Source organism: Anguilla rostrata, chromosome 6 (assembly GCF_018555375.3).
Source record: "Anguilla rostrata isolate EN2019 chromosome 6, ASM1855537v3, whole genome shotgun sequence".
In the NCBI taxonomy this organism is placed as follows: domain Eukaryota; kingdom Metazoa; phylum Chordata; class Actinopteri; order Anguilliformes; family Anguillidae; genus Anguilla; species Anguilla rostrata.
In genome coordinates this window covers 14,176,143-14,196,380 of record NC_057938.1, presented here as the reverse complement: position 1 = coordinate 14,196,380, position 20,238 = coordinate 14,176,143, and the positions used below count along the sequence as shown (strand labels likewise).

General features: G+C 44.2%; 1 protein-coding gene across 3 annotated transcripts in view; it reads right to left on the bottom strand.

The window, feature by feature from the left end:
- The window catches only part of LOC135256603 (serine/threonine-protein kinase Nek7-like), a 51,576-nt gene extending 31,418 nt beyond the window's left edge, over nt 1–20,158 (bottom strand). Inside the window, exons 1-3 of one of the 3 annotated variants that reach the window (XM_064338535.1) lie at nt 19,824–20,158; nt 5,538–5,619; nt 147–287 (exon numbers count right to left, since the gene is read on the bottom strand). In XM_064338535.1, the coding sequence (XP_064194605.1) occupies nt 147–287; nt 5,538–5,591 (195 nt within the window). In that variant the 5' untranslated portion in view covers nt 5,592–5,619; nt 19,824–20,158. The remainder of the gene's footprint in view (nt 1–146; nt 288–5,537; nt 5,620–19,823) is intronic. The other 2 variants (XM_064338534.1, XM_064338536.1) reach the window with 2 other exon arrangements.
- Between the last annotated feature and the right edge of the window lie 80 nt (nt 20,159–20,238).

Below are 20,238 nucleotides of genomic sequence, written 5' to 3'. Positions count from 1 at the left end.
CGGCCGAGTTATGAAGTTACACCATTGGTTGGCCGGATGACGTGTGTTAGGTCCAGCCATATACTAGGTTTCGACCTGGTCTTGTTTATTTGAGTGTCAGGACAAATGTAACGTAATGCCCGACTCGTGCGTTTATCCATACGTACCTTAACTTTTTTCAAAGCTACGGATGTGTTCTCCAGCAGGTAAGTGGCCCTGTACACCTCGCTGAACTGGCCTCTCCCAATCTTCTTCACGAGGCAGAAATTGTTCAAGGAATTGTATCCCATGTCTGGCTGCAGAGGTTTCTGCATTTACAACAAGGAGAAAAACAGAAACAACAAACTGCTGTAAAATTTTAACATTCGGCTCGTTCCGTTGCGGAATTAACCTCGCGCTGGAAGCGGCTAAATTCGTTAGCTCGGCACCCGTTCAGCAACGTTCAGCACAACCGCTTGCCCTTGGCCATCTGCGACTGCAGAATCAACTTAACGCCTTACGGTTCAACTGAACGCAGCCCGCCGTTGGAACGTCACTGAGTGACCGGTCGTGCAAGGAGCGCTGAAAGAAATCGGTGTTAATCACGCAGGGAGGATAAATATAATAACTGTTACTTTCATTCCCACTGTCTGAAGAGACCTCTCAAACAGTGCGCGCAACACCTCCTCCCTTTAAAATGACTTATGTTGGATCAAGTTGGTTTAAAAAAAAAAAAATCCCCAGGAGGGCTTTTCAGAAAGAATCACATGGCAAACTGGCAGCTGAGATCTAAAATTAAAAGCTAAGCAATATCCAGAATTAGCCCCTTGGATATGAAAGGGGGTGGAGGGGGGAGGTGTTGAGGACAACAAAAAAATAAAATAAATAAATCTGCCGACCTTTAAAGGGCTGCTTGTTGACTTTCATCACCAAAAAAAAAAAGTGACAGATTTCAGAAAGGCACATGTCAGAAATGATCGAGCAAAGATGGCTACGGGATAGCCTTAAGGGGAGCCAGCTAACACTGAGGAGGAGCACCGGGGTCCGGACGAACCCGGGAAGCGGCATTAGATCCATCCAGCTGCTGTTAGTCATGGCTAAACAAAGCCAGCATGAAAACAGACCTGGGGGAGGCCGTACCTCCCACGGACAGGACGGACGCCGTGTCGCACAGGCACACACATGCACGCACGCACACACACACATGCATGGCACACACAAACCATGCAGCCGAGCTCAATAGACACCGCTCAAGATAGGCAGCATTTACAGGGAGGGGGCGGGGTCAAAGGGCAGACAATTTGAGCGTGTCGTTATTCTTAACCGGGCGCGGGAGGTCTGGCAGAGACCCAGCTGGAAAAGTGCCGCTGCCAAGAATTCGGACTATCCGCTCCCTACGCAAAGACGGGTCTGGCCAGCATCATTAGCTGCGCTAAAACCAGTCCATCGTTTTCACCCGCAACTGCAGTACATGCTTCACCACATATTCAATGCACGGCCATCAATAACGTTTTTTGGTCTCATCAGACATCATAATTATTCATCATCATTACCATTATCATTTTATCATTATTGACACCACTACTACTAATTCGCAGTTATTATTCTCGCAATGTTATTCTTGAGATTTCAGGAATGAAACCATTAATACCGCAACTATCAATGGCACAGATGACACAAGTTTCCTAGCAGTTTTAACAGTGGAGGAGTGGGGGGGTGGAGAGGGGCCTGGCGTGGAGGTGGTTGTCATGGCTGCCACGGCGGAATGGAAGCTCGGCGGAACAAAACCGGCGGAGTGGCTTTCAGTCGCCGGACGGCTGGCTGACAAAACGTTAGCGTTGGGCTTCGGAAGCGCCGCGACAGCCGCACGCCGGGAGCCGGGCCCCGCTAATGCGTTCTGGCGTGCTCGCTCGCAACGGCGCATTTACATATGCAATGACCTACATCTGCATGTCAGATCGCACGCCGTCTGGCCCCATTAAAGCCGGCCGCCCCCCCGCGCCGGGGCTGGCCCGGGTGGCGGGAGAGGGTTTTTTTTTGGCAGCCGGGGGGACGGCCTGCCAGCCAGGATTAGGCCCTGCGCGGCCGGAGCATTAGGCACTTCATTAGGGCTAATCTGTTTAACAGTGGGGCAGCGCGTGTAAACTGCACAGCCCGTTTGCCCCACCTTCTTCGCCCCGTGGCCTTCCTTCCAAAAAAAAAAAAGGGGGGTGGACTGGCTGCTCCTCTTGACCGCCGCTTTGTCTTGTCGGGAGGGGGAGGGGAATGGGGCGGTGGGGGGAGGTGGAGAGGGGTGTGGATGCGTGTGGGGGAGTGGTTTCAGCACACAGGCCTGGCTAACGCTGGGTCACTTACACACACCGCACAGGTGCTGGAGACTCTGGTCGAAAGATAAAGCTCAAGTGGTGCTTTTGCTCAGCCTGCGGAGGCAACACCAGCAATATCAAGATGCAGCTACCGAGGGAGAAAAGGGAAAGAAAGGAGGGAGAAGGTGAGAGACAGAGAGCGAAATCCAAGTAAAAATAGTTCACAATAGCAATATCCAACAAAGTGCTGGGTGAAGAGCAGATGGTGAAATCACTTCAATGGTGAAAACTGGTGTGGAAATATTATCGGGTGTTGCTGTGATGCGTTTTGGTGCATGGCCTTTTGGGAAGCGCTAGAAGGGACAGCGAGAAGGGTCACAGGGAAAGGCAAGCCACCAATGACAGGGGAGGAAATGGACATTCCAGAACCAGGGGCAGGACGAAATCAGACCAGGGTGCAGGACTAAAAAGAGGATGATGAGGTGTGACATCACAGCTACCGGTGGCTGGTGGGTGAAGGACACACACTCACTGCAGCACTAATGCAACGTGACAGAAGCACATGTGATGAGTTTTGCAGACAGCTAATGTGAAGAAAGCCCCCCTCCCCACAGAATTAGTACGCTATTCGTTCCTCCATATGTCTACATTTATTATTATATAAAGCAACATAATTCCATTTACAGCCAAGTTCTGTTCACTGTTACCTCTGTTTTTCAGGATAGCCCTTGTACTACCATAGACGTAAAGTGAATTTGTTCAAGGCCCAGGTCTCAGAGACCTGTTCTAGCATGTCATATCATATACATAAAATTTCATTAAGACATATTCAACTTGTTTTTTGGTTAACAGTGGGTTCTGCCTTGCTACTCTCCCATGACTCCCATTTTTCCCAGTCAACTTCTCACTGTGGAGTCATGAACACTGACCTTAGCTAGAAAGGCCAGCAATTGTTTAGATGTTCTTCTGGGATCTTTTGTGACTTCCTGGATGAGTTGTTGCTGTGCCCTTGGAGAAACTTTGGCTGGCCGGCCACTCCTTGGAAGATTCACTACCGCTCTTTTCTATCTGCAGATAATGGCTCTCACTGTGTTTCGGTGGAGTCCCACAGCTTTATAAATTACTTCGTAACACTTTCCAGATGGATACATTACAACAACTTTTTTCTCATCTCTTCGGGAATCTCCTTTGATCGTGGCATAGTGTGCTTGTAGAAACTTTGTGGTGACTACTTCACTCTCAGGCTAAAGTTCAATATAAGTGAGGTTTAGATTCAACAGGGCTGGCTGCAATCAATCCTGGCAGTGTTCAATCAGCTGAATCTAATTATCAATTTAAAACCTGATTTGTTGATTGAGTCACTTAGGGGGACAATTACTTTTTCACATGAGTGATATACTGTATGTGTTTGATGACATTTTTCATTAAATGAATGAAAATAATAATAACTAAATATTTTGTTTTTATTCAGTTTCCCTTTGCCTAATATTGCATTGCGTGTAACAAATTCAAATTCAGTGTGACAAATATGCAGAGGAAATCAGGAAGGGGGCAAATACTTTTTAACAGCACTGTACATGAGTCTCATATTTTTTATTGCTCCTTAATGCCATGGAGCAAAGCAATTTCCTAATTAAGTAAAAGCTAAATGTGATCAGCAAAACAACTTAAATATGTATAGATTTAAAAAAAACACTAAACTAAAACTCAGATGTTAACAGCACATCAAAGAAGCAGCGGCCCCAGTCATTACGTCAGACAGCAGGTTCCTAGACGAAGCCTTTCTCTCTCCTGTATGGTACGCTTCACAGGCTCCGGTTAAATATGGACATTATGGGCCAAATGAGGTTATACGTTGATATGTGTTGGGTAGAATGTACAATGCATAAAAGTGTCTACCCGTGTCTATGCACGTGCTTGAGATCATGCACTAGGTTTTCACACATTTTTCTGTGCACTAGGATTACCATTTTCCATGCACCAATACATTTTATAAACACAGATACACATAAATACACACACACACACACACACGTGTACGTATATGCACTAGAAATATTGTGTTCCTTTATATCAAAATCTAAAGGTTCCAATAAGAATTCAATCCATATGTATGGGCACACTAGAAGAGTATAGATTACTTCCTGTGCTACAAGTTCAATCAATGCATATGGAGCCAGACTTTTCCTTCCTAGTAGTAAATCAATAGCTACCTGTAGCATTCCTCCATTAAAGCCCAGCAGTGGTCCGCTTTAGAGATAGCGGACCGCATTTCATCGAACCGCATAGGCCTAATCACAGCAAGGAGTTTGGCACCGCAAGTGCCAGAATCAATGCCGTCAGATCCACAAGACCCTTCTGTCTGTGGCTGTGCTTCGACCAGAACAAGAGAAACATTAAACTAACCAGCAAATAAAACACAACACTTCAAACATTTGCTGGTTCATCCCTTGTTTATCTCACGGGTTTCTTTCTGCTTTTTGACCTTCAGCCAACTCAAATATCAACAGCAGTAACCGTATGACAGAACAAACTGGCGAGAAAGACCAGAAAGTCTGTCTCTCCTGCTGTTGAACCTGCAATAACAGAAGCATATGTGGAGAAGATGCGCTATACTGAGAGGAATCAAGTTCAAAGACGGATCTTTGGATCAAAAATTGGTGTTAGAATGCAAAAATATGCTGCAAATAGATAATTCATCAGACGGGGCTCCGATTCCCCTCCTCCTTCCCTCCCTCGCTTCCTGCCACAGTGAGCGAGCCAAACTCAAGGTCGAAAATTCAGAATGAATACGGGATGAGCGACAAGCTCGTGTGCTCTATCCAACGATCAACTCACACTCCACAGCTAGACAGCATACTGGTGTGGTGAAACACAGTACAGTGGCTGGTTAAACTACAGTCTTTTTGGGTTGGCCGGAAAATGGCAGCGTTTAAGCACGGAGAACCAGGAAGAGAGGCAAAACAGCAGAACGGAAGAACACGGCATAAATCTGTAGAGCAAAACTCATGTTAGCACAATGACCACGTGACCCCCCATTCCTCCTAACTGTAAATTTCTATGCAGCCAACACAATGTTCACTTTAATTCGTTTTTTTAGCTCTTCATTTTTCATACTTAATTTGTTACTTTGGTGGCTAATAAAGCACTTGGATGATGTCAATGACTGTCGAGCTAAAAACAAGACAACGGATTGCATTTATTTGCAATAAAAATAATGCCAGTGTGCACCGTGACTCAGATCATGGCCACGCGGTGCTTTTCTGCTCTTACCTGTGGCGGGACGACAGGAAGTACTGCCCGCTGGCCTGGTGGCTGGACATCCATGGCAACAGGAGCTCGATCCCTTTAACCTCTGTCAAAACAGAACTAGGGTCTCATTCAGACACATTTCCCAAAGTGCAAAAACATTCTGCAAGTCAACAGCCATGTTTTAACGGTATTGCAACCAGGCACTTTCAAAACAGTTTTCCTGAGAAAGTGATTCTGAATGTTAGGGGTCTCTCTAATCATGATCCTGGATAGCTACAGGATCAGCTGCCTTTCATTGTTTTTCAGGGCTTAATTAATATTAAAAAATAAAAAAGGCAGTCGACTGGGTTGCTGGGCCTGGCTGCCAATTTCAAAGTGAAAGCGAACAAACCCGCAGCGCTACGCCATGACAAACCCAAAACCGTGCTTGCGCTAATGAAGGAAGCCCTTCAAACTGCACCCAAATTCAGAAACATGTAACAAAGAGAACAAAACCTCATCGCTAACAGAAATCCCCCTATCCGCCACTCCAGGGAACGCGGGAAGCCGAATGTAAAACAAACACAGTCTACTTTAATCTAAAAATAAGAGCCTGACTCACACGTGCGCACATAGACACACACACACACACACACACACACGTGCACACACACGCACACAACCAGTGGAAAAGAAATCTGACTGCTATGACAGTGCATCGCGAGGCAAACGCCGGGCTGTGCTTTTTTTACAAATAGCACCAGCACGTGCAGGCATTAGCATTTTAAGGATTCCGTCTGCTGCCGTGTGGGTGCTGTCACGCCGGTGTCACTGTCGAGCCGAAATGGCTTCCTCTGCCGTACAGAGGCATATGAAAATAAAAACTCATAAAAGGGTATTCAGATGTCATGCAGATAAATAAATAGAATGCAAACCCTCAATTGCCTGTCTCCGTTACCCTGCGAGAAGAGAACACATGCGTCAAACTAATCAAAACCCCAGAACAGAAACCAGAATAAAGCTAATGAAATAATGAGCTATGGAAAAACACCCTGCCTATGCTATAATATTATGAATATATCACTGCATATTTAAGCTACATTTCAGTGCCTTTTTTACCATTATACTCATACATTAAGTTTTTTTTCCAATATCATTATATTGTACTGTAAACATACATCTACTTTTATGTGTTATTTTTGTCATCCCATCTTCTGTTTCGATCAGTCATATTGTAAGGTTACTTTAACAATGATGTCGTTTTTCTTCAGTATTACTCACAATTCAGGGAATGCATTAAATATAAAAATCTTTGGTAACTGCAAGACAATTAAAACAGTACACTGATTAGTCTCTTTCTCAATATTGAGACAGCAGGCAATGACCTATTTGGCTATAACATTGGTTCATTTAAAATGAACTTGATGTTAACAAAAACATGAAAATTGAAAATGAGTGCTTTTATGAATGAATGCATTTAAAATGTTGACCTTGCCAAATCTGGTTACAGATACTGCAACTTTAAAAATCAAGATGAAAAGGTAGGATAAGCAATATTAAAAACAATCCTATCCGGTCTGACACCCCCGGGAGGGAGATGCGGCAGTTCCGGAGTGTGCCGCATGGAAAGAAAGAGAGAGCACCCACACCAACACGAAGGCAAATAAACACCTCTACCCTTCCCCCTCACAGGTTCCGGGTGAAAACAATAAACCGAAACAACAGAAGAAAGTAAAACCCAGCGACAGCTTTTCAGCTCGCCGCTGGGGTCCGCTGGCCAACTTTTCAGGTGACCAGTTCCGTTCTTCGTTTTGCGTGCTCGGACAGACAGAACTCAAAACGGACGCTCTCTCTGTGTGTGCTCCTGGTCTGCTCCCGGTCTCGGCCCTGAACTGTGGACAGCAGCACACCTTTAGGCACCTGGGCTGATTAGCTAACGCAGCCCAGGTGCGTGTGCTCTCTCCGCCAGCCGGCGTTGCCGAGACAAATCCGCTTGCAAAAATGTCATAAAACTAGCAATTTCTTTAAGTAAAAAAAAAACCTGTCTGTCATTCTGCCTTTGAAGTTGTCGACGGCATTCGATTGGATTAAGCTAATTACAGGGTAAATGCTCCCAGTAAACGCTTGCTCATACTTCAGCTACAGTTTACACTGTTTACAATAAAAGCCTTTATCCTCAGCTTTCTTCTGGACCTGTTTGTGTGTCAAAGAACCTCCGGGGTTCAGGATTTACACCTACAACTTACTGAGCTTCAAGCTTCACCCTTATTTACATATAAATTAATAATGCAATTCAGCATAAACATAACAAGGAGTCAGTACGTGCCTTGAGCAACCGGACGCAGTGTTCAAAAAGGTTTCAAAACAAGACTAGGCAAGCCTAGTTCAGCCGAACCCTGGATACAGCCTGTGTGGAACATCTTCTGTCACAAACTGGAACCTTTGATCCATGACTTTTTGTCCATAAACGGTACTGGACCCTCTTTTCACGTAGGTTCCAGAAGACGCTTCCTCTTTAGAGTCAAAATTATATCGCTTTTTAGTGATATTTTAAATCAATAACAAAAAAAAGTCTACAAATCTAAGGAATGGTGAGCACCATACCAAAACAAGGTCTCTGGCTATAGATAGCCAATTAAGCTAGCTTCACTATTGAATGGATGTTTGCTAAGTAGCTTAGCCTTTGATAAGCACACTATTTGCTACTTGTAACTAGCTACAGAAATATCCTACTACAACCAACTGCACACCACCACTCACACATTCCAACAAAGGAGAGTCAGCAAGTCAGCCAGCCCCTCAATAAGAGACATTCAACATTCTTAGCCGACCCTCAGGGTCCGGCAAAAAGGGCTTTGTACAAACTTTATTCACGGGTTTCCCGACCATTTCTTAGTGTTTAATATCGCAGCCGAGTCACAATGGTTTAGGACCGAGAGGCAGACTAAAGGGTGGGAGACGTGATGAAACAGACTTAAGTCTTGTACAACAATCCCTGCTATCGTTTCGCAAAGAGGGGTGTGTTGTCATGGCAACCACCGCATACGCACCGCCCAACCTTGCACAATCCTAATTAGCACCGTTCTTTCCTCCTGAGGAAAAGGTCAAGTCTGCTCCCACTGGCTACTGTTCCTTAATTTCTGTGGTGTGAAATTTCATCAAAAGTGTCCCAACCCTGACTTTACAGCAGAGGCCCGGCCTACTCCAAATCTGAACAAATCTAAACTCGAGATTTGCACACAAACTAAAGACAATGGGACAAAGGTTAACCAAGCCCTGCTCCAACAACCAAGGAGGATGAGCTAAGGAGATACTTCATCCTTACTTTAAAACCAATGTCCAGTCTTCTGCATTAGGCTAATTATTTCCAAACTGGGTGATTTAAAAACAAATAAAAAAATCTCTGAGTGCAATCTGAAGGACAAAGCTTTTTAAGGGTTCAGAAATAGCCAAGAAGTCCTATTTCATGGCATGACAAGAAGTTAGAGTTTTGGAATTGCAATGTGGGAATGTGGAGACCAGCCACTTCATTACCGGCCTGACCTTCTGAGTCCGTCTCAAAGAGCGGACCGTTTCAGCTGCTTTATAGAAATCAAACATACCTTTGAGTGGAGCGGAAATGTGTGTTCATGATTACAAGAAGCGGGGACCTTCTTTTATCAAAGACCAGTCATTATCTGATCATTCCATCCTCATTGCCTTTGAACTGGAAAGTCCTAATGACAGGCGGTTCAGTAAATTCCTTGAAAGTTAATAGGACCACAGTACCCAATTAATTTTAATCACTACTAAGAGCCGCTGGTTTTGCCACGGGTGCCATCATGATCACAAGTGACTGTTAAAAAAAAAAACAAAACTATGAGATCCACTGCCTCATATAAAATAATTAGAAAGGACCCATCATTTATAAACTTGAAACTGGCATCACAACAAATGCAGTCATTGGTCTGCTAATACTTAAGACACCATATAAAGATTAGACCAGCGGCATTCACACTGAATGGGAGGGAAACTGACGACTGACACACCTCGGCAATATTTTTAAAAACAGGCTGAAGCTGCCTGAAATGACAAGACAAAATAGAATAAACAGAGGTTTCAATAGAATCTCCAGAAAAACGACGGTAATAAATAATAATACACAATTCACATGGTGGTTCACGGGTCTTGCGTTGATGGACTCCCATAGATAAGACGACTTCGTCTTAATCCTACTATCCAGTCTATGTATAGACAAGACTTCTATTATTGCTGCTGCTGCATTTCAAAGGGCCTATTAAAATAACCCTACAGCCAGCTAATTGAACAGCACAGCTGTGAAGGCACCATTCTACTCCACTGATCAATTTGCTGATTAATAAATGCAACTGCAAGGGTAATTAAAACATGGCCGCCATGGAAACGTACTTATCAATAGGTACCGGCGCACACCGACGCAGCCAGTAGGCTATTATAGCGGCTGTAGAACTGCAGCTAATGAGAAAAAGAGACGAAGCTCGGTTGAGCTGTCGACAGTAACCCGCCCGCGCTCGGAGATGCCATTATCGGGGGACGGGCCGTTACTCAGCGCCCCGCGGGGCTGTCAGCTATAGCCGGCGCTGGCGCGGTTAGAGCTCAGTAACAGCCCATGGGGCCAGACCGTGTAGCGTAGCTTACCGCTACGCTGCAGCCCGGCGGATCGAGCGGTCCGGCCCCCAGTCTTTCAGCTCACCTGTGCATCGCGCTTGGCTGGTGTAAATTCCGGCAGTCTTTATCTCGGAGCTGGCGGCCTTCGGAGGGTGAGACGCGCACCTCTCTCCAGCGCTCCCCTCTCCGTGAAAGCTATTTTTTGCCTCGTCACTCAAGCGCACCGCGCGACTCCGCTAATAAGCCAACACTCCGCTGCGTTCAGGCTCGCTTCTCTTCCCTCTGCCGGCTCTCCTCTTACGAGGGGGGGTCTGCTGTCTCAAACTGATAAAATGCAAGCCTGTTATCGCGGACTATTATTGGAAATGATTATTGGATCTTAAAACGGCTGGATTTTCCAGATTATAATTCAGTACCTCTTGCTAAGTGGCCTTCTCGAGTTGCAGATTGTTCCCAGGAAAAACTTAACCAGTTCCAACCACACATTCCCCTATAACCCTGGTGAATTCATACTTCAAGAGGCTTTTTTTGTTTTAGTTTGTTTGGGTTTTTTTTTTTTGCTTCTTTAAAAAGCTAACTTTCCCCCATCGTTTTAGGCTGGTGAACATTTAATAATGAAAGACTGGCTTGACGGAAGCCAGACAGAGGTTATGAATGAGGAGTCAGCAGCTCTGCACGTCACCTTTAATTTCAGATTTTTCCTCAGCAGAATGAACAGTGCAAAATCACTGGCCACTGCCGCAGTGCGTCACAGAAAACAAAATAAACCGTACAAATGTACCGTGAACCATTTTTACTGCACCTTTCATCGACGGCAGCGATAGGCTACGTGTTTTTGCCCTCAACTTTGCCGGTAATACGTGGGTTGACAGCATTCTTCCACAGGGGGGTGGTGCGGTCTGCTCCTGATGAAGTTTTCCCACCGCCGATTAGGCGCTTCTCGGTAGCGACAAAGTGAAGGCAGCGTGGCAGAATAAATAGTGAAAACTGGGGCGTACCGGGGGCTGCCATCCACTGCAGTGCGGATACCTCCCAAACCTGCAGAGCCTCTTAACAAACTAACAGCATACATATGAAATCAAGAAAAAAATAAAACCAAGGGAAAAAAATACATATATTTTATACGTATGTGTGTGTGTGTGTGTGTTTTCCTCCACTGATATCTCAAAGAACATTTTGTCCTTATGCATGACTAGAAATTAATCCGTAATTGATGAATAATGAGCGCAAAACCATAGACGTGTTGTATAAATGTCACCTTCAATTGTGCAAATATCCAATTTACAGCAGCCGAGCTGCAATTTAATACAAAAAGACCGAGTCAAAATACAGCAATGGCACACAACATAAAATCCATTCTTTTTTCATTTTTTTTCTAACAGCTTTTATTGCCGGCCCGAACGAGCCAGCCTTGTGAGCAGTAGGGAGGCTGTCAGCAGACAGGGCCCAAAATGGCAGAATCCATCGCTGTGCCAAACAGCCCTGGAACGGGAGGAACAGGACAACATTAAAGCGGTCGACACTAGTAGAAGACTAAGAATAGCGACCTTGGATATTTTTAACGCTAATTAGACCTGGAGCAAATAGGCCCAATTCAGCCTGTTCATTCTCATCCCATCTATGTTATTTTCTGGTTCAAGGCAGACACCGCAAAGACAAAAAAAAAAAAAAAAAGTCTTGGCCAAGCACACTGTGGGGAAACCAGGATGAACATGTGAGGTTGCTCAAGACTGCGCCATGTACACAAACTGGCTCAGGGACTTTCTTTTAGTCGTGCGTTTGACTGCCAGGCTGCTTCAATGTCTTGTCCTCACAATGGGACGTGGCAATGCACGGGCGAAAGAGACCAGACGAAATTTGTTTGTTTTTATTTGCGGTAATAGCCACCAAAAGGCACCGCTCTCGCTAACAAGCCGGCTGCGGACCACAAAACGGCTTCTTTGCTGTCGACACGAAGCAAAGAAACACAATGAAAAATTAAAATGGTGCCGCATCACAGTGCTCGCAATTCCTTTTGAACTCGACACACCTGAATCATCTAAATACTTAAACACGCGCATCTAGTTAATAGTGGAAAGGTCTACCCGGGACTGGCAGGCTTTGAACACAGCATCCAACATTCTATCCATACCCCAACATACAGCCGTCTCTGGCAGGCACCGATAACATACATTTTTGACATGTCTTTCACAGAGAATACAAGCGTGCTACACATACACTGTGGTTTACACTGCAGAGCTCAGTGTCAGTGGAGCGCAGGCAATGCCACTCTATTTTTCCACCAGGTATGCCAGCAAGATGAAAGCTGTGGGGCTGCTGGACAGCCTGTCCTGGCAAGTCACTGTTAAGTGACATACTGTGAGTGGATATACCTGCAACTTGATATTGAATCCTGACTGTCAGAGCATATTGTGGCATGCAGCCCTGCAAGGTAGCACACTACTGGCATTATCATTGTCCAGAGAAGAAGAGTTTCATTCGGGGGGGGGGAGGGTGGAAGGATGGGGGGAGGAGGAATTGTTAGAGTTCTACGACACAACGAAGTAAAAACAGAAAAACGCATTGTCTGCACTCCTTTGACTCGATGGCAGATGATGCAATGACAAAGCTTACTCATGCTTTTGGGCATTCCGAGCTGGGTTACGAATGGGAACCGAAACTTTTACCTCACATTTATGAGTCACATTTCTGGTTTATAAATTAAGCGCTGATATTTTTACCCTGTTACTATAGTCTCTTCCGAGGTTTCCTCCTTTAACAGCTTTAGCCCCATTTGAAGTACTGTTCCTTCTGAAGTGGCTTGAGTTCAAAGCGGCGCTCGCGCAACCTGAAGATTCCAGTCTTTCTCCCGCAGAAACAGTTTTCGTTCTCTGAGCGTAATTGCCAGATACAGGCCATATGTCCCTGCTCTGAAGTAAGACGCAGCTTCGAGTCCCAGGGCTTCCTCTTCTCCCATCTCCAGAAGGCCAGACTTTTCTCCGCTAACGTTTTATCTGAAGCATCCCGCTCGAATCCCAGGGTTCTTCGCAAAAAATTCACATCTGCACCGACAGCCATTCCAGAGATAGAATTAGGAGGAGGTCTCTGGCATCGTAACGATTATCCCACAGCTTCAAGCGCACAACCTCATCATCGCCGCATTTGAAACCGAAAAGCAGACAGAAATTCCATTTCGAATACGTACCGGTTCACTTCTGCCAGTCTTTCAATTCCTCCGCATACCTACAAATCACACTGCAGTGTCTACAATCTGTAAAAATTATTATTTTCTATTTTTGCTCCAGAGGAAAAAAAAAAAAAGCATCCAGTCAGATGCTGGAAAGGAAAAGAAGGAGAAAAAGGAGCCACTGGAAGTGATGAATAAATAATGCGTTCTCTGGAGCTGGTGAGAGAACATTCAGCCCCGGAGACGACAAGCGCTTCCGGAGAGGTGCAGACTGCAGACGCGTGTTGCGTGACCGCGGCGCGAGCTGAACGGCGCCCTCCAGGTGCAGACCGCCCGCAAGAAACACGCCCCCCTGCACGGAAGGACTGAGCACGGTGAAGCGACCGCACGAGCCCGCGCGGTCGAGGTCAGAGGGCGCCGGCGAGCACGGGCGCGAGCCGCGTGCGTGCGAGAGGGACGGGACCTTCACCTCCACCTCCCGTCGTCCGTTCCGTCCCTCAATTCCGTCCCTTCGGGTCGACCGCCGCGTCCGCAAGGACAAAATTACCACAGGCCAAAGCTGGACCGGGGGTACCAAACTTCCACTTATTAGAAGAAATTCACAAGTTAGGCAGGATAATTAAGGTGAACTGGAAATGAGAAAACTGCCAGCTAATTAATGACTAGAACAACTATTAATTAGATAAATGCCAAAGTGTAAGCTCGCCTGCAATGAGAAAAATGAATAATTCACATCCTGCTGTGGACCATTGTTTTATTATCAGTATTAATTAGGTTCTCATTACATTTTTCCCCAGTTTTCAACACAAAATAACGCATTGCCTTACCCCGGATGACTGAGCAGGCGGTAAAAAATAAATAAATAAATTTAAAGATAATGATATGACTGAGAATCCTTGTTTAAAGAAACGCACCTCCTTTGATCCGGGGGTTTTATGGAGACGCCGTCCCCGCGCCATCTGTCATTTCCCAATGTGTGACTTCGACATGCGCGATTTACAAGCTTCGCAAAACGAAGTAAGCGGGATTCAGACGGCCGACTCCGTTTACAGCGCGCGGCATTCCGGGGAAAGCGCGCTTCGTAAAGTATCGCCCCTTAAACTGTCAGTGCATCTGGCGTCAGTCCAGCGGCCCTGCGGTAGCAGTGAGCGACCCCCCCCCCCCCCCATCACGCTCCTGTGCGCGAGCCCATCGAAAGGCCCGGAGGAACGGGGAGAGCTGGAGCTCCGGGACCTCCGGGCGCAGCGAAAGACCCCACTGGCTTCCCGCCGTTGCTTCAGACCTCAGACCGAAAACGCTTTCATTCGCTGCCCGCAGCCGCGCTGGCAAAGGTCGCCGAGTCTGCCTTGGCACGGCTTCTGAAGGGAAAAAGAAAAAGGAAGAAGGGGGGGGGGGTGGGGGGGAGAAGGGTCTGCTTCCCGCCGCATCCAACTGGCAGCGGTTTCCCGGGGACCCGGGGACGGAGCGGCTCAAACAGGCAGGCCCGATGGCCGGGGATTTTTCACCACGCCAGGCCACGGGCCAAATGGGCTACGGGTTCCCGTGAACGCCGCTGCGCGAGTCTCGAGGAAACACCGCGGCCCGTGGTGGCAGGGTGTTCAGCCTTAAAAAATAAAAAATCCATGTTCCCCCCCCACCCCCGTTCCCCAAAAAGCATTAAATGAACCGTAAGGGCTGAACCGTTAGGCTTTCATCCCATGCCACGGCCGCTACTTTTTGGTTACGGTTTAAATTATAATTGTAATTAAATTATAATTGTAACTATAACACAAGGATTTGGGGTTTGCCCACATGTAAGGACAACAGGACTAAATGATCAAGAATCTCATGAAATGTGTGGTTTTAAATTGCTAACACTCTTTAACGTAGGGCACAAATCTTTGTCTTTGAGCAGCAAGAAGCAGACCCTGTGTACTGCAACTCAAGGTCCCTCAATACACATTGCAAAACAAGTACATTTGCTATGTATGCACTTGGGTCACCTAAATTGAAGCCTGAGATACAGTTCAATAGTCCAGTATTAACACATCTAATTTCAAGTAGCCAACTTGCATACTTGACTGTTCATGTTTAGGAAAATTGCTCTTTGTCAGAACACTTTTAGATCCATCCCATTGCTCCAACATCCAATGATGGCTTTGGCATGTACAACTACACACTAACCTAGGGGCTCATGAACATACAGACAATTACTTTAAAAAAAATAAAATAATAAAAAGTAAAAAAAATAAAAACAAGTATGCCAACCCTATACACTCTTGGGAGTCAATGCTAAATGTTTTAGCTATGTACCAACTATGGAAACATTTCTGCCTCCAGTTCCCTAAAACTGCATAAACCCCACAGACTCAACTGAATGAACTGTTAACATAAACAAAATAAACCAAATATACCAACCGTCTCAAAAAAAATGAGGAAAAGAGACTCCAGCGCACATCACATAGAAGTTGTACAAAGTGGTAGGGCTATAAAAGATATTTATTTTCTGCTTCTATTTTACTTTCCTCAGGCAAAGCAGACCTGTAGATTGCTGAAGAATCAATGCAAGTTGTTTTGCAAAATGCTGCACTCTGATACGTAATACAAAGCTGGAAGGCTTACTCCAGTGAAACTTGTGTTGCTGCAAAATAATGACCCCGATAATTCTGGAGTCTGCAGTGAAAGTTTGGGACGAATCACCGCATTCCACAAAAATACTTCCATTCTTGGCTTTGAAATGTAATGAGGCATGAGAAACCAATAGATTGTGCAGAGTAACATATGGCTAAAACATGCCTCTCTGTTGATTTTATTGTATATATTGAGGCCTGAACCAAGATAATTATTTTATGGAATTAAACTTTGCTCTCCTACCCTCTTGAAAGCTCCTGGATTACTGGTAATCTACAATGTTGTTTTAAGAAATGATAATGAATAATTTTAACCAGCAGAGGCTTAAACTACAGCACTGCACAGCAATCAGCAATATTAATATTTTATGGAGCACAACACACTGGGATGGTTTCCCAGACAAGGATTAAGCCTAGTCCAGGACTTAAGTTTCTTTTTTTCAGAGGATAGCTCCATTCGGAAAATGTTTTTTGTCCAAGACTAGACTTTATCGTTGTCTGGGAATCCAGCCCACAGTGAGACACCATTAGGTAATGACATCATCCTCAATTGCTTTCCGTCATTTACTTATGAAGTTGAAAGTAAGTGCAATATAACACCCTGCTCAGACTCCTATATTAAGATGAAATGGCCACTGCATAGCCTCCAATACAGTGACATTTGTCACATTTGTGATGACATCATTTTTAAATGTTCCAGAGTTTATAATACAGGGTAATACTGCATTTTGATGGCTCATGATGGTCAAATTCTTGAGCCTAAAAATGTTCTGAAAATAAATTTCATAGATATATTCACAGAAATATTATGAATATCAAGTTTAGCACTGACACATAAAGCAGTAACAGTTTTTAACTTAAAGGTTTAACAGTTTTTAATCTAAAGTGGCAACCAATTCAAGATGGTTACAATCCATGGGGAAAATATATATGTTGTGAAGGGACTACAGCAAGTAAAAATGATCATAAATGAATTTTTAAATAGCTTTTTGAATTTAGAACTTAACAGTGTGCTTCCATGTATAGGTAGGGCTGGAGTCTTGTTGTTGCCAACAATGAGAATACCAAGTTAACTATCTGCACTATAATGGAGATGCAGCATTCAATGAAACTACGTTAAATTAAAAGGAGTTAAAAAAAGAAACAGGATCCACCTTTCAAACACCTTAGTGCCCTGAACTGTGTTTCTGCACTGTCATACATTCTCGTCATACTAAGTTGCCAACTGTGCCACTTGGTTCACCGCTGAGACACACCCAACCACGGAAAAAGCACAGCAACTCACCCAATCCTTGTTTTCTGTCATTTTAATGATTAGGCCAAACCCATGTACTGTTCTCTGTATCCATCATAACATAACATAACATAGTGACGAGAACAGGCCATTCAGCCCAACAATGCTCGCCATTTTCCTGACTAAATTGTACCTACTGTTCTGATTAGCCTACCTACAAACTAGATAGTAGGCTATCTAACACCTTATCAACCCTGGTCTTGAGAATCCCCAGAGTTTCTGCCTCGAATACGTGACCTGGCAGGCTATTCCACACATTGACCACGCTTCGCATTCAAAAATTCCTCCTAATGTCTGTACGGAATTTACCATTTGCTAATTTCCATTTATGACCCCTTGCTTTACTAACAGAACTCAACCTGAAGAAATAATATTGGCATCATATTTATATGATGCCAAGCTTTTATTAAGTCTTCCTATCCAAGCAGAAGCACAGTGTGATTATCTTCAATAATTGTAAATATGCATATATGTGTCATCCTTAGTTAAGTACCATTCCTCCCTCCGGCGGCTGTCAATCACGATGTCATCAAAAGACAGACCTCTAATGCAGAAACTCTGCCTGAAGAAGCCTCGGAGTGTTTTTTTTTTTTTTTTAACATGTATGCCATCCTTTACTGAATGCTCAATCACCTGCACTCAGAGTGTGATTACTGTGTCATAATGTGAAGTCACTGCCATTCTAACTGAGGGCCCTGGAGGCCTGGACCTGCAAACTAGTTCTGAACAGGAAGTTCACTGGTCAATTCTACACAGCTCACATAGTGGAAAGTTGTGGTTGAGGGATTTCAATAAATCCACAGAAAAGCCTGTGACAAAACAAAGAATGTGGCTGCAAGACATCTGACGTGAAATCTAGGCTATATCCTCACCAAGATACAGTCATCCAGATTGTTCTCTTTCAGCTGCTCTATCATTCGGTTTTACTGTATAATCAGAGAACAGTTATTGAGTAGCTTTATGGCACTGTATCCTCTCTGCCATTTAAAATACATATATTCACACATGATGTAAGGAGATTACTATCAAGCAGGCTAAGCACAGTCTAGGTCACATTCATACACTTTACAAAGACTGCCTTTCAGTTGAGATTAAACAGTTCAATGTATGACATCAGCATTAATTTTGGTCTGCCCATTGCCACCATTCTCTGGGTTACATGAAACGATGCCAGGGAATAGCAAGCCACCCATTGTGAAGCCTGGATATCAATTTACTTTGGTCATAGATAACACCTTCAAACTTGAGTGTTAACAGTGAGCTTGAAAAGGAAATCCATCTGCGTGATATGTCAACCCAAGCAGACTTGTGAAGACTGTTACTTGACAGGATCACTAGGATGTCTGGCTTGAAAGCTGAGGATGTCTTGTGCCAACACATGTATCCTAAAAAGACCTCCAGGCCCAAAAGCTTTAAGTCATAGTTTGACGGCACTGAACAAGGAAATCAGGGAAACAGCCAGAGGCATTTCTCCAGAATCCACTGTCGAAGTGAGTAACACACATCCTGTTTCATTGCAAAGATAAAATAATGTTCAGCACCCTAATTGTGTTGTTCAGATATGGCTGACAAGGTTATCCAAGTTGATTTATGTTATAAATACTAGGACCTAGGCTACCCAACATTGAAATTCTACTGTAAAGCAAAACCAGAGGACATAAGTTTATTCTATTCAGTAGGCCAATAATCTACAGTCATAGAGCTAAATATCAGTCAATTTAATTTCATTCTCAAACCAAAGTAGGCATTAGAAGATGTAGATTATAAAGTAATAATGGGCGAGTTACTGAAGCAGTTGGCGAATTACTGATCTATTAGCCATATATAATATATATATAAAAATATTATATTTAATTATAACTATAAATCTAGGAATCGGGAAAAAAGGCTTAAATGATGCCCCGAACATCGGAACAACGGACAGCTTATCTGTGTCTATTTTTGTCAATTAAACAAAACACATTTAACTAAGAAGAGATTAAGTTAGCCAAAACATTCATGACTATCAAACAGCCAAAGGCGATTTTGACGTCTTTCACATATGACGTTAGCTGGCATCAGTCGCATAGCTATTGTACTAGCGTGCGATATAGGCTGTGTTCTCTTGTCAGAACCAATTGACAAGTTAACGCTTAGTTAGAATGCAACCTTTAGTGAACTAGCTAAACAGTTGCAGTTTTAGGATTTGAAAAAATAGGTAGCCAAGTAACTCGGCAAACAAATGCTAAACATAAGATTTACCAGTGAATTTTATGGCAAATCTGGTGTATGACACAAATGTGTTACTTTAATTTTGATTAGCAATATGCAGTGTTAACAAGCAGTGTGTTAACTCAAAGTTAAAACTTAAGTTCCTGCTCGTCGCTTTAGTCGAGATACAGTAGATGGCTCGCTAGCTAGCTAACGTTGGCTACACCTATAGACTAGTAGCACATAGCCGCATCACTCAAAGCCATTTTTACTCGTTTTGACGAAAAAACAACAACTCAAACACCCACATGAAAGTGTGAAATTGTTGCAATGTTTTGTTTTAACAACATGTTTAAAACTAAGACAAGCTTGAAAGTAGCAGCTACACATGTACACAACGTACGCTAGCCAGCAACCAGCTAGTTAGTCAGACTGTTTCTTACCAGGTCCAGGAAGTCGCTCGTATCCTCGCACTGAAGCCTGGGGTTTCTGATACTATGATGACAAACTTTCGCTTTTACCTTTTATCCGAAAGGATGAAATAGAGCTCGTCGTCGTTTTGTACAAGGGTGCGTAAAGTTTGGTCAAAATCTAATTACCTTTAATAGTTATCAAAGAAAATGGCTTAAAACAGACTAGTTTGAAAGTGATTTCTTGGTGTACCGCGCCTTGTCCCCGACTTGCCTGCCTGTTGCTCAGTAGCTGAATGTAAACGACCAAGCTAGATCATTCCCAGTGGAAAGGGGCGGTGCAGCTGAGAATCTGGACTGCCGGCATTGAGCTGTACTGAGAACGATAGCTGGGTTTGGACAAGTTTATTCCTTAACGACTTTGGTGGTAGATATTTTGTGAGTAACG